This window comes from Mirounga leonina, unplaced genomic scaffold, assembly GCF_011800145.1.
Source record: "Mirounga leonina isolate KUSES-001 unplaced genomic scaffold, KU_Mleo_1.0 Mir_93, whole genome shotgun sequence".
Lineage (NCBI taxonomy): Eukaryota > Metazoa > Chordata > Mammalia > Carnivora > Phocidae > Mirounga > Mirounga leonina.
In genome coordinates, this window is record NW_023270854.1 from 56,846,474 (window position 1) to 56,860,557 (window position 14,084).

Genomic DNA, 14,084 nt, shown 5'->3' on the forward strand with positions numbered 1-14,084 from the left:
CCTATGGTTTTTCTTCTTTAATTTGTTAATGTGATGAATTACATCTATAGACACTTTATGTTAAACCATCCTAATTAATCTAACTTGGTCATGCAGTATTGTCAGTTTTATATATATACATATATATGTATATATATATATGACTGGATTTGAATATTCTGTTCATAATTTATTCATTGATGCATGAATGAAATATGTTGCTCACACACATTATCCTTGTTTGGTTTTGTATTAAGATATCAATTGCTTCATGTATTCTAAGGCTATCTGTCTTATGGATACATAAGAATTTATCATTGTTATGTCTTCTTGATGAATGTTTTATCTTTTTGATGAATTGAAACATTTATCATTAGGTAGTGATTCTCTGTGTCCCTTAATGCAACTATTCTGTGTTTCTTCTGGTTAATATTTTCCAATTACCTTTTTTATATTCTTTTACTTTCAGATTTCCAGGTATACATGGCTTAGATTTATTCCTTATAACAACATATAGCAGGATATTCATTTTACATTGAGTGTAATTCTCTGGATCTTTTAATTGACAAGGTTCCATTTCCATTTATTGCAATTTGTAATATATTTGGACATGTTTCTACCAACAAGTAGAATTACTTATATTAGTATTTGACTTGGTTTTTTTTTTAATCCTTTGAGTGTGTTAGGTTTTTAAGAATTATTATTCTATACTGTTGCAAAATATCACTCCACTGCTATTTTTATAGTGGTTACTGTAGAAAATTTGCCATGCGTACTTTAAAAAGTCTATACTTAATATCTTAAACCCCCTCTTCCCAATGTTGTGAGGATCTTATATTATTCTGACTCTGAGCATTGCCTTCCCTACCTACATTACTCTTATTGTCAGTAGTTAAATTACATGCTATTTTCTAAAACCTCTCAAATTAGACATTGTTACTATTTTATGTATACAGATTTATGTATACAGATATTTTTTTGCTCATCTTGTGTCTCTTAGCATCTCAGACCTTTCTTCAAACACCATTTTTATTTCTTTCTGAAGTTTATTCCTTAATCTACGTTATTGGTAGTAAACTCACTTGGTTTTGATTCTTTGAAATCATCTTTATTTCATCTTTACCTATTGAAAGACCATTTTGCTAGTACCCAATTTTAAGTTTACATGTTTTCTCTCAGCACTTTTGATATATTGTTCCCATTTTCTGCCCTCCTCGGATGCTGTTGAGAAACCTTCTGTCAATCTAATTGTTATGACTTGATAAGTGATGTGTCTTTTCACTCCAGATATTTTTAAGATTTTCTCTTTGATTTTGGTATCTGTAGTTTAACTACACTATCTAATTGTGGACTTAATTTCATTTACCCTCTTTTTGGATATGTTATATGTTCTTTATATTTTAATTGATGTCTCTTGTTGGTTCTGGAAATTTCTCAAACATTCTATCTTCGGATAGTGTGCCTCCCCTCTATTCTCTCTGTTCTCCTCCTGAAATAGCCATTAGAAACAAGTTTGACCCTCGAATTCTCTTCTGCATCTCTCTTTCCTATTTTCTACCACTTTCCTATTTCCAGTCCTCTGTGCTACATTCTAGATAATTTCCTCTGATCTATCTTCTAGTTCATCAATTTTCTCTTAAGCTGTGTCCAATCTTGCTGTTTTATCCATCCTTTGAGTTTTTGTTATATTTTAATTTTTTATTTCTAAAAGTTATATTTGGTTGCTTTTAAAATCCAACTGGTCATTCTTCATGATGGCATGCTCATTTTGGTGATTACATTTTTAAATTTGAAAGTGGGACTCAAAACTTATATTCTTCATCTCATAATCTTGGGTTTCTAAATCTGTTGTTTCCTATTTCTGCTGACTCTCACTGGTGAATATATATATTTCTGGGGGTTTTTGGTGATCTCTGCTAATGAGCTCATATTTGGCTGGTCTTAATCTCTGAAAACAGGAGACCTAATTTAAGGATGATTTTGTTCAGAGAAGGTTTGTGTTTGTGTTTCTTGGGATCCAAGAGGCAGTATTGACTATGGATGCTTTAGCTACTTCCAAGTATCTGAGATTAACCTAGAGCCAGAGGTTTAGCTTTCCTCTGCTGCCCCAGTCCCAAGGATTATTCTTTAGATTGCAGAGCTGAGGTCTGCAATCCTATCATTTTATTTTATTTTAGACAAGGAACATGATGTAAGGTGTCCCTGGAGATACATCATGGTCTGTGCAATAAAATATATATACATATATATACATAGATATATGATATTTATAAGTATATGATATAAATATAACATAAAATATAATATATATTAAAATATACATAAATATATAAGATATTTATATCTTATGCTGGATCTAGTTTTGTTGAAGTAGGAGAGTCCTTCACAGTAAATGATATGCCATTTTGTTGTAATCAGAAAACTTAATGATTATTTTAGGAATATATTATCCATCAATTTATTAATTTATCTAATTCTCTATTTGATGAATTGGAATTTTTTATTTTTACAGATATATGATATAATGAATGGTAATTGGGAGAGATTCCTAACATAAACACTTGTCAAACACTATAGCCAAAGAAAAATATTTCTGTATGTAAATTTCCATTTCAAAGGTTGTCAAATAAATGACACAGTTCATAAAATGGTCCTAGATTAGACTTTGCTTATTTACATTTTATTGGAACCAGTACCAATAATTCAAGATCTCTCCTCAGGAGCAGGTTTTAGATTTATAGTCTTGAAATAGAATCTCACTGGGGGAAAGGACCATCTGAATGTTGTTTTCCTTTTGGAGAGCAATTTGACATTATCTGGTACACTTGAAGACACGCAAACTCTACAAGCCAACAGTCCCCCATTCTATGTTCACCCAAGGGAAACTGGCTAAGGGATATATATGTAGTGACGCTCCTTGTACATGGCTTGTACTAGAGAAAAAGTAGGCTCAACCTATCTGTCCCTCAGTGCAGGAATGTATAAGTAAACTGTGGTTTATTTGTTTAATAGAATTCTATGCATCAGTTAAAATGATAACTAGATTTATATTTTTCAACTTGACTAACAGTGAATGAATTATCAAGTTGCAAAGAATGGTAGAATCTATGTAAAATTATAAGCATCCCAGATATATGTAATAAAAGTATAAAAACATGTCTGGGAATGAAACATAATAACCTTGGGATTGCTTGCATTAAAGTGGAAAGAATTGATGCCAGTAATATTTTTTTTCTTTAATAAAAACTGTCTGAAGCAAAACAAAAAATGTTAACATTTGATATTAGTAGGTACACAGGTGATTGCTTTATTTGGTACTTTTCAGTGTTTTTCAAAGTTATTTTATTACTTAAAATTTCAAAGACCTTAAAAATTTTTCAAAGGCCTTAAATTACACCAATGAAAAGAACATTTTATGTTTACCAGAATAACATCTTTCAACCATTGTGTGACTTCTAGCCTTATTTTGTGCAGTTAACCAATTCAGGCAGACTAAAATATGACAGATGTCATTTCCATTGAGGACCTTGTCAATGCCTACATTTCTTTACTTCAGAAGTTATCAACAGTAAAATGTTCACTGCTTCTTTTTTCCACTCCCCTTTCAACAAACTTTACTTAACATTAAACTAAAAAATCTGTTTAAAAAATATTATCCTGGGGGCACCTGGGTGGCACTATCTGACTCTTTGGCCCAGATCATGATCTAGCCTCACTGACAAAGGGCACCTTTTAAACTCTGGAAAACATTGGCTAATCCAAAAATTACAGCTGTGTCACTTGAAAACAGTGCCACATGCCTGGAATCCTTGCTGCTTAGGAATATTGAATTATTGGGTAAGGCAACATAACATTAATTAATCAGGTATTTGCTCTGATTTAACTGATGAGTAAAGAAAGCTATTGCAATATTATTTTGTCTCCTTTTTTGTGACTGATGAGACAGAAATAGAGTAGCTAAAGGTGCCAAAGGGGGCCCACCAGGCCATTCTGGTTCTGATTCCTTTTATTGTAATAGACCTCTGGATAGTTCATGAAGAGGGAGGAAAGAGAAACCTGTTAGCAGGAGCATTGGTTGTAATCTGTGTTTTTGATGATCAATGGCAGAATCCTAAAATTACACCCAAATATCACTCCCAGGTTCTAAAATTGAGTTTCTGAAAAAGCACCATAGTAGTAATAGAAGTAAAGAGCAGAGTTCCAGAGAAATGAGCTGTGAATTGAAGCTGCAATGGAAATTGATCCTACCAGTCAGTTTCTGCCCTTATTCATAGGAAAACAGGACTGAGTGTAGAAGAAGCCAGGATCACTGATTAAATAGGATGCTAAAGTGCCAGAGGCTAGAACTGGGCTTGCTGGTCCCTCAGGTCAGTACTGTGACTGTCAGACTTCTCTGTGGGAAACCTGGCTGGAACTGGCAGAAACAGAACAGAATGAAAAATGCTGCCACCAGCCCAGGAAGCAGTAAGAACTCCCTGACTAAGCTTCAGGTGCGACAAGCCATTGTGCTCCTTAGGGAGGCCGTTCTAGTCTCTTGTCATGAGTCAGTGGGCCCAAACTGGGCTGGCTGGCCTCATGATTCATGCCAGTGGGGCCTGTCATGAGACCTATTCCAGTGAGGGCCGAGGGTATGAGTGTGAAGACAAATGGCCTTGGAAGCCACTCATATCCTCAGTAGCATCTCTAGGATTCTGAGGAGAAAGAAGCAAATATGTGACAACGAGTGGTCCTGTGAATATAATTAATTACCCTGTTATCTAACCCTAAGAGATTTATTTTGTGCACATATAATGGTAGTAATATATTCCAAGTTTTTTTGGCAGTGCTCTCATTCTGCTCCTAGAAATGCAGTATGAGTTGTAATTAGCCGACTGAAATTACACATTTCTGGTTATGAAGTTGCCATTTATTGCCTCCAGTGTGATATATTTCTACAACAATGCCCTTCAAAGTCTGCAGAGATCATCAGTATAACTCACTAGAGTAAATGTCCCTATGGAATGCCTCATTCACACTTAGCAGCATGCTAATAGAAATGGTTCCAGCAGAAATACTGAAGATAGAGGTACTATAAAACACTAACTTAAGATGTAACCATTATAAACCATTTCTGGATCAGAGCTCTATTTGCAGAATAGCAAAAGAGAAGAAAAAAAGCAATGAAATCAGGCCATTTGCTTGGGATGAGTTGAAAGGATTTTCAGATTCCCTGAGTCATTGGACTTAGCCTGTTAACACGACCCTCAAAAGAGGATGTTATCACAGGTACTTAGCAGTTCACGGCATTCAATTGTTATCAGACGTCATTTTCCCATCGCGCTTAACTAATTCTTCCTTTCTGGCCCTGGCAAGAGAAATGACAGCTCTCCATCTAAGGTAGACTGTGCTGCCTGTGTCGTGGTATTGATTCAGCTTCTCTCTTAAGCTTTTGACCAATGGAAGAAGTCATGGAATGATTGGGATAAAATGATAGTCAAAGTGGTTTTCATCCCTGCCCCTTGCTGATATGATTTGACTCTGCCATTTTGGTATGGACATAGTAGGAGACACAACAGCACTATACCCTAGGCAAAGGCCCACAAAGAACATAAATGGAGATACTCTGTTTATAACAGTTTCTGTAAGATATTTTGTTTTGGTTAGCCAGGATCTTGAAGATGCAAGCCAGTGAGCACAAGCCTCTTTTCATCTAAGATTTAGACCTCATACAGCCTCTATCTCTAGTCTGCTAATTACCACTCTTGACAGTAGGGACTCTGGAAACTCGGTCATAGATATGGTTGTTTCATGCTATGCTTAACTATTTTACTTGGCAAATTTATATAAAGTTTGAAACAATTTTACCATGGTAGAATTTTTAGAGGTATTAACAGAGAGGGATCTAGCATGCATTTCAAGAAAACTTGAACAGTAAACAGAACTCTTGGTTTTTTAATCCTGGAACTTCATTCATGTGTGTATTTTCTTGACTAAGAAGGACTGAATTGATGCAGGCTTATTTATGCAGTAGAAAGTAGTTTTCTATGGAAATTAAGTTAGAAAGCATTGTTTAAACTAATATCTGAAACATTTAGTCATTTTATTAGTAAGTAAAATTGATGAAAACCTTGGGAAAATGCTTTAGAACACTTCTAATGGATACCTGTGATATTAACCTGTGTTAATAAGGAAAGTAGCAAAGAGATGCATGTAAATCTGTTTTTGTATAAGGGATCTGGAGCTTATTAAAATTTTTTGTAGGGCGCCTGGGTGGCTCAGATGGTTGGGCGTCTGCCTTCGGCTCAGGTCATGATCTCAGGGTCCTGGGATCGAGTCCCGCATCGGGCTCCCTGCTCCTTGGGAGCCTGCTTCTCCCTCTGCCTCTCTCTCTCTCTCTCTCTCTCTCATGAATAAATAAATAAAAATTAAAAAAAAAAAAATTTTTTGTAAACATTCAACTAATGAAGCATTATATAAAATTAGACATTTCCTTTACATTGTAAAAAGTCACTAGACTCGAAAAACAACCCTTCAAGTTATTTCTAAATAACTTATTTATGATATTTCTCCTAACACTAGTAATTTACATATAAAAAATTGATTTAGTAGTAAGGAACATTCCATGGGAATGCCACTCAAGATGCCCTGGGGGAGTTTTTGTCTTACTTGGTTCCTAGACTTATTATAGGATGGAGTAGCATAAATGATCATTATTAACCTCATTTTATGGTTCAAGCAGATATCTGGCAGAGAAATCCCATCTTGCATATATAAAACCAAAGCATTATTTCAGCTGAAATGTTTTCATTTGTTGGAGGTCACAGGAAAGGGAGTAGTTCTAGGTTCTCCCTAGGTCCTAAATGATGGAGCAAACAAGGAATTTATGCACAAATGGAAATCAAGAAATGAACTTCAGTAATAGTCCAGACAAATTTCCAGTAGCCACAAAGTATAGGTAGGGCTGTCTACCAAAGCTGAGCTGGGAACATGGCATAGATCCCTCTTCTGTCACATTAGAAAGAGAAGAAGAAAGAGTCTTCACAGCACTTGTGTTCCAAGATTAAATACGTGCAATCTTTATTGTATTTTACATTCTTTGGTTATGTTTTAGGTGGAGTTTGGGGTATATTGAACATTCTAATTTCTTTTTATCTGATTTTCTTTTACTTTGGTAGAGACACTGCAGTAGAGAGTTAAAGCAGCATGTCTCATTGTCGGACAGGTATGAATTCATAGCCACAATCCAGCCTTGAACCAAGTTCTTGAACCAACCTAGGCTGCAATTTTTTCATCTATGTATTGGGAAGAATGGTACTTGGTTCACAGGATTGTTTTGAGGAATAGAGACTACATATAAAGCAAGTTACACATAATAAGTGCACACACAGTAAATGGTAGCTATTATTTCTCAAGTTTTCATGCTGACTTTCCCTTACCAATTGTAGATTTCTTTACATTCATGTCTGAGGACCACAATTAAGGAAAACAAAAAATCAGAATATACGGAGTAAGTATATGGGTTTTCCAAAACAGAACATTTAGGATTAGATTCTCCACAAACCCATGAAAGGTAAACTTCTTAGAAAAGTGTATAGCACATAGTAAGTGCTCAGTAAATGCTATGTATTTAGTATTATTGTATTTTCATCATCATTTCATAAAGACATTTAAGCTGTGTATATATTCTTTCTTTTAAATCATTTAAAATACTTACATTCCCTGTGTGTCATTTAAATTTCTAAGCTTGAAACTCTGTATCTGGAGCTTGGGCTCAAGAATAATACTAAGACATTGTCGGGGATAGGAAAGAGCAGTAATTGCATGAAATTCTATACAAATCAAAACTCTGAAAAGGCCTGGAGTCCTGCTCAGAAGTTTATGCTCTCTAATCATTATGTTATTTCATGCTGAATTCTCAAGCTTTTTCTCTTATGTTTTCCAATTACATAATTATAAATTAATTTAAAAAGATAAAATATATTTATCAATGAGCATTAAGATTGGCTTCATGTATCAGAGCCTCAGAGGAAAAGAGCCTTAAATAAAAGCACTGTATTTCTCTCTAATGAAAATTTTGGAAGTAGACAGTTCAGGGATAGTATGGTAACTTGGTGATTATCAGGAACCCTGACTCCTTCATCATTGCTTTGAATGGTTCATGTTTGAGTGCTTCATGGTCCATCATGGCAGCATGAGCAAAAGACATCATAGCCTCAATCCACCTAATGGGTAAGAAGAAGGAAAAAAGATGGTGAGCCCTTCTTTTTAAGGACACCTCCCAGAAACTGTTCTTGTTCTCATCTTGTATGCCATTCACCAGAACTTAGGCATATGGCCATATCTCACTGCAGAAGACTCCGAAAATTCTAGTCTGGGTGTTGTTATGCCCAGCTAAGATTTAGGGATTTCATTATCATGGAAGAAGAGGAGACCAGATACTGGGGACAAGGAGGACTATCTGTGACATCTGGGCTTCACCAGAACTCTTATAATTCATTTCTCTTATGTTTTCTTGTTCCTTCTTTTCTATATTAGATCCCATGCGTGCTCCAAGAAAACTGGAAGTGGTAGAAGTCAAATCTCGACAAATCACTATCCGCTGGGAGCCATTTGGATATAACGTAACTCGCTGCCATAGTTATAATCTCACAGTCCACTACTGTTACCAAGTCGGAGGACAGGAGCAAGTGCGAGAAGAAGTAAGCTGGGACACAGATAATTCACACCCTCAACATACGATCACTAACCTTTCACCGTATACCAATGTCAGTGTGAAACTCATCCTCATGAATCCTGAGGGACGGAAGGAAAGTCAAGAACTCATAATACAGACGGATGAAGATTGTGAGTACTTTTAAATGATATGTTTGTATGAAATATATATGCCATCAGAAAAGCAGCTTTTACTTCTTTTAAATTGAGATCTCTGTAATGAAAATGAAGGAACTAGTTACTCTGTTGAATAATATAAATGTCCTTCTGAGAATATAAGCATGGATTTAAAGAGGTAAAGGAAGAAAGATGTAGAAGTTTAATTTCTTATGAGTCATAGAGTTACCTTTCTATATATAATTATTCTATATTGCTCTAAATAGTTCTTCATTCAAGTTTTATTATCATGTTGGACTTAAGAGTTGCTGCTTGGGTATTATTTATATGAAATGCTTATTTAAATATATTGAAATGGTATTCTGAAACATACTTCTAGTTCAGATAAAAATTCAGCACAAAATAGAGGCTGCCCTTGCTTTTCAGCACAGTGCTGAGAAATTACCTCATTAGGTTGGTGGCCATGTAATAGATAATACTTTCCCATAGGAACAATATTATAATTGGATATTACCTCAGTAAACAAGGATTTAACAAATAGACAATGCGTGTTACCAGCAACTCATCAAAAAAAGCAAATACACGATTGCAATAAGCCTCTGAAATAATTTAAAATAGTAAAATTATACATTGAATCCCATAGCATGGATATAGATGAGCTTTTACATTGATTATACAGGGGACACCCACATACAATTACATGTACATATGGCACATAAAATACAGTGGTAGTGCATCATATATTTGACCTACAGTTTATTTGCCGGGCATCAGAATAAGTGGCAAAGAACTTGAGAAGCCCATCAAATGAATATACTTACTTATCCTTGGGAAAAAGAGATGTTACACTTTTTTTTCTTATGCAGCTGATTATGCCATGATCCTTGATTATTGATTATAACATGCACTAAATGTTTACAACAACACTGTATTGTACCATTTAAAGAGCTGACGAAGTATTTTTGAGTGTTTATTACCCATATGACACATTCATTTTGCTGTGGAAGGAAAACGTGGGAACAGCTAAGGTAAATGAGGAGCTCACCCTACAGATTTCTCTTCTCTTTTCTGTAGCCCCACAACCTACCTGTGCTGGTTGCTCTCAAATAGTTGTCTGATTGCAGTTATTTTTGTAAGGAGTATTAGTTTGCTACAGGTCACCCAATCAGGCTGCGCTAGAAGCCCTGTCTGTGTTTCTTCCAGTTCTTCTTCATGTCTCCGAAAAGTGAGAAGAGAGTGCCAACATTGTCAGTGGGTCACCTCTGACTCTTTCCCCCCTGCACCCCACATTTCTCTGCTTCCTTTGGTTCTAACTCCTGCTGTTTCTACTCCCAAAATTTTAGAGTGTGCTTTTCTCTCAATTTCCACTACCTATATCCAGATCCTCATTATTTCATGCTGAAATTTCTCACCTTCCTTGGTGGTTCCAGCCTTACCCCATTTTAATGTTGCCTACTCACCCACAAAATGAATCTGTAAAATACAATTGCATCTCTATGGTGTTGGTTGTTAGTTCTCCTCCTTCGTTTCTGATTTTATTTATTTGAGTCCTCTCTCTTTGACATCAGTTATAGAAACATTTTTCTAGGTATGTCTCCTCTGGCAAGGGAAATAAAAGCAAAATTAAACTTTGGGGACTACATCAAAATAGAAAACTTCTGCACAACAAAGGAAACAATAAAAAAAGGCAACCTACTGAATGGGGGGGGAGATATTTGCAAATGATATATCTGATAAGGGGTTAATATTCAAAATATATAAAGAACTTATACTACTCAGTACCAAGAAAAGAAATAATCCAGTTAAGAAATGGGCAAAAGACCTGAATAGATATTTTTCCAAAGAAGACGTCCAGACGGCCAACAGACACATGAAAAGATGCTCAATATCACTCATCATCAGGGAAATGCAAATTAAAAACTACAATGAGGTATCACCTCACACCTGTCAGAATGGCTAAAATCTAAAACACAAGAAACAAGTGTTGGTGAGGATTTAAAGAAAAAGGAACCCTCGTGCACTGTTGGTGGGAGTATAAATTGATGCAGCCACTGTGGAAAACAGCATGGAAGCTCCTCAAGACATTAAAAATAGAATTACTGTAAGATGCAGTTATTCTACTACTGAGTATTTACCCCCAAAAATGAAAACACTAATTCAAAAAGATATGTGCACCCCTACTTTTATTGCAGCATTATTTATAATAATCAAGATATGGAAGCAACCCAAGTGTCCACTTATAGGTGGATAATATATGGAATATTACTCAGCTGTAAAATAGAATGAATTCTTGCCACATGGCATGGCTGGGCATAGAGGGTGTAATGTGAAGTGAAATAAGTTAGAGAAAAACAAACACCATATATCATTCATATGTGGAATTTAAGAAACAAACAAATGAACAAAAGAAGAAAAAAGAGACAAACCATAAAACAGACTCTTAAATACAGAGAACAGGGGTGCCTGGGTGGTTCAGTCGTTAGGTGTCTGCCTTCAGCTCAGGTCATGATCCCCGGGGTCCTGGGATTGAGCCCCACATCGGGCTCCCTGCTCCGTGGGAGGCCTGCTTCTCCCTCTCCCACTCCCCCTGCTTGTGTTCCCTCTCTTGCTGTGTCTCTCTCTGTCAAATAAATAAATAAAATATCTTTAAAAAATAAATAAATAAATACAGAGAACAAAATGGTGGTCGCCAGAGGGGAGCTGGGTGGAGGGATGGGTGAAATAGATAAAAGGGATTAAAAGTACACTTACCCTGATGAGCACCAGGAAATGTATATGGAATTGTTGAATCATTGTATTGTTCCCCTAAAACTAATATAACACTGTAAGTTAGTTCTACTTGAATTTAAGCAAAATTTAACAATAAAATAAAATACATCTGCATTGTGTCGCTCTCTCCACAGAGCTTTCAATTACTTAATTTAAATTTTGACTTTCAAGGTTTTCTGTATTCCTGGCTCATTCTCTAGAACTAGTGACTTTTCCTCCAGTGCATTTCATTCTGCAAAGATGTCACCCCAACGTCAGTGCCATAGGCCATGCTCCTTCCATTCCAGGCTCTTCCTCAAGGTCTGCTCTCCTCTGCCTCCTGCCTTCCACCTGGCTGCCTCTCACTTCCATCTCCTCTGCTGCCCTTCAAAGAGCTCCTCAGCCTTCAGGTCCTTCAGAGAGCTGCCTCCAACTCTTAAATCCTTCGACCTCCTTTGTAGCTGATTAGAATCTTTAAATCTCTGGGCTTTAGTTCCGTCATCTGAGAAGTGAGAATAGTAACAGTTCTCAACCATATTAGAGTTAGAGGAAATTTACATAGAGAGCTCTTTGTAGTGATGGGGGTGGGGGGGGCTCTAATAAGTGGTCAGTATTATTGTTGTAATGATTCAAAGCAACTCACTGTGACCTTTCCTTGATCTGTCTCTATTACATATAATCTTTTTTCTCTTAACTATAAACTAGAGAGAAGAAGCCTTCTATTCCTCTGTAACACTAGGCATCATACTGAGTAGGTAATAAAACACTCAAAAGTATTCTTTTAGTCCTTAGATAAAACAATAAAGTTTGTTGATAATCATTCATGTTTTAATCAACAGTAATGTTTTAATCAATGAGAGGGGGAGATGACATGTAGTCGTTTCTAGAGATGAGCGAGTATGTCTTGCTCACAAACCCACATGCATAAACCCCTTCACCACTTTTGGGTTTCAAATTGAGAAAGGAATGAGCTAGGAGTTCTGTTAAGCTCTGTCAAAACATGAGATCAGAATAACTTATCTTTTGGTTTGTTTAAATTGTCTTGCTAGTCCCAGAAGTTGGAGCGTGCATGACTTCCAAATAAAAACCTATTGTTTTCCCCAATGTCTGTGGTGAGTGCTGTGAATTGTGTAAGACTGTTGAATCACAGACCTGTACCTCTGAAACAAATAATACATTATATGTTAAAAAAAAAAAAAAAGAAGAAGATAGTAGGAAGGGAAAAATGAAGGGGGCGAAATTGGAGAGGGAGACGAACCATGAGAGACTATGGACTCTGAGAAACAAACTGAAGGTTCTAGAGGGGAGCAAGGGTGGGGGGATGGGTTAGCCGGGTGATGGGTATTAAAGAGGGCATGTACTGAATGGAGCACTGGGTGTTTTATGCAAACAATGAATCATGAAACACTACATCAAAAACTAATGATGTATAGGGATTAACATAATAAAAAATATAAATAAATAAATAAATAAATAAATAAATAAATAAATAAATAAATAAAACAAAACAAAAAAACCCAAAAAACAAAGAAGGCTATAATGATAATGAGATAGAAATGACTTGAATAAACAAACAGAACAGCTTCCAAGGGTAGAGGATTTTCAAATTGTAGATCTTGTTTTCTGTCTCAGCAAAAAATATATATATATTTTTTTTGTCAAAGTTATAAATAGGTTTAGTGTTTTTCAAAGAAGTACGTATTTTGCTTCAAGCTTTTTCTTCATTTGAAAATAGTTCATTAAAATCTCTTTGGCTCAATTCCAAAAAAAACCCCCCAAAACCTATTGTTTTCATTGCACACTGGCATCCAGTGAATTAGAAGAACTTTTATTTCAAAGTATATTTCCTAACAACAACAACAACAACAAAGTCTTCAAAAAGAGAGAAAAGAAAGACAAAAATAGAATAATTGTCAATACCGAGTTTGAAGAGAAAAGAATGATGGAGTCACTTTATGTATCTACCATTATAAAAGGCTATAATTCATTGAACATTGAGTTTTACTATGGTATAATATTTCTATTGAATATTGTTTTTTTTTTTTTTTCATGAGAAATGTGTGGAAAAAATTGTCTTTTTATTACTGTTAAAGGTATCACAAGAAAGAATAGGGCTCAATTCCACAAACTTAGAAACTAAAGCTTATCAGGGTGCCTGGGTAGCTCAGTCGGTTAAGCATCTGACTCTTGATTTCAGCTCAGGTCATGATCTCAGGGTCATGAGATTGAGGCCTGTGTTGGGCTCCGTGCTCATCAGGGAGTCTGCTTGAGATTCTATCCCTCTTCCTCTGGCCCTTCCCCTCTGCATGCATTCTCTCTCTCTCTAAAATAAATAAATCTTTAAAAAAATGGTAAAGAAACTAAAGCTTATCTGTCCCAGATACTGAATTTCTAAGAATTTCTAAAAATAGGTAGTAGACCTAAGTTCCTTTGAGGTACTATTATCCCTAATTTATTTAACTCTTCTAGTATTTTATTTTAGTTTACTTTGTCTGCTCCTGCATATATATATATATATATATATATATATATATATATATATATATATA

General features: G+C 35.5%; 1 protein-coding gene across 3 annotated transcripts in view; it reads left to right on the plus strand.

The window, feature by feature from the left end:
• The window catches only part of PTPRM (protein tyrosine phosphatase receptor type M), an 806,716-nt gene that overhangs the window by 469,323 nt on the left and 323,309 nt on the right, over positions 1 to 14,084 (plus strand). For all 3 annotated transcript variants that reach the window (XM_034995810.1, XM_034995812.1, XM_034995813.1), the window contains one exon: positions 8,494 to 8,802. In XM_034995810.1, the coding sequence (XP_034851701.1) occupies positions 8,494 to 8,802 (309 nt within the window). The remainder of the gene's footprint in view (positions 1 to 8,493; positions 8,803 to 14,084) is intronic.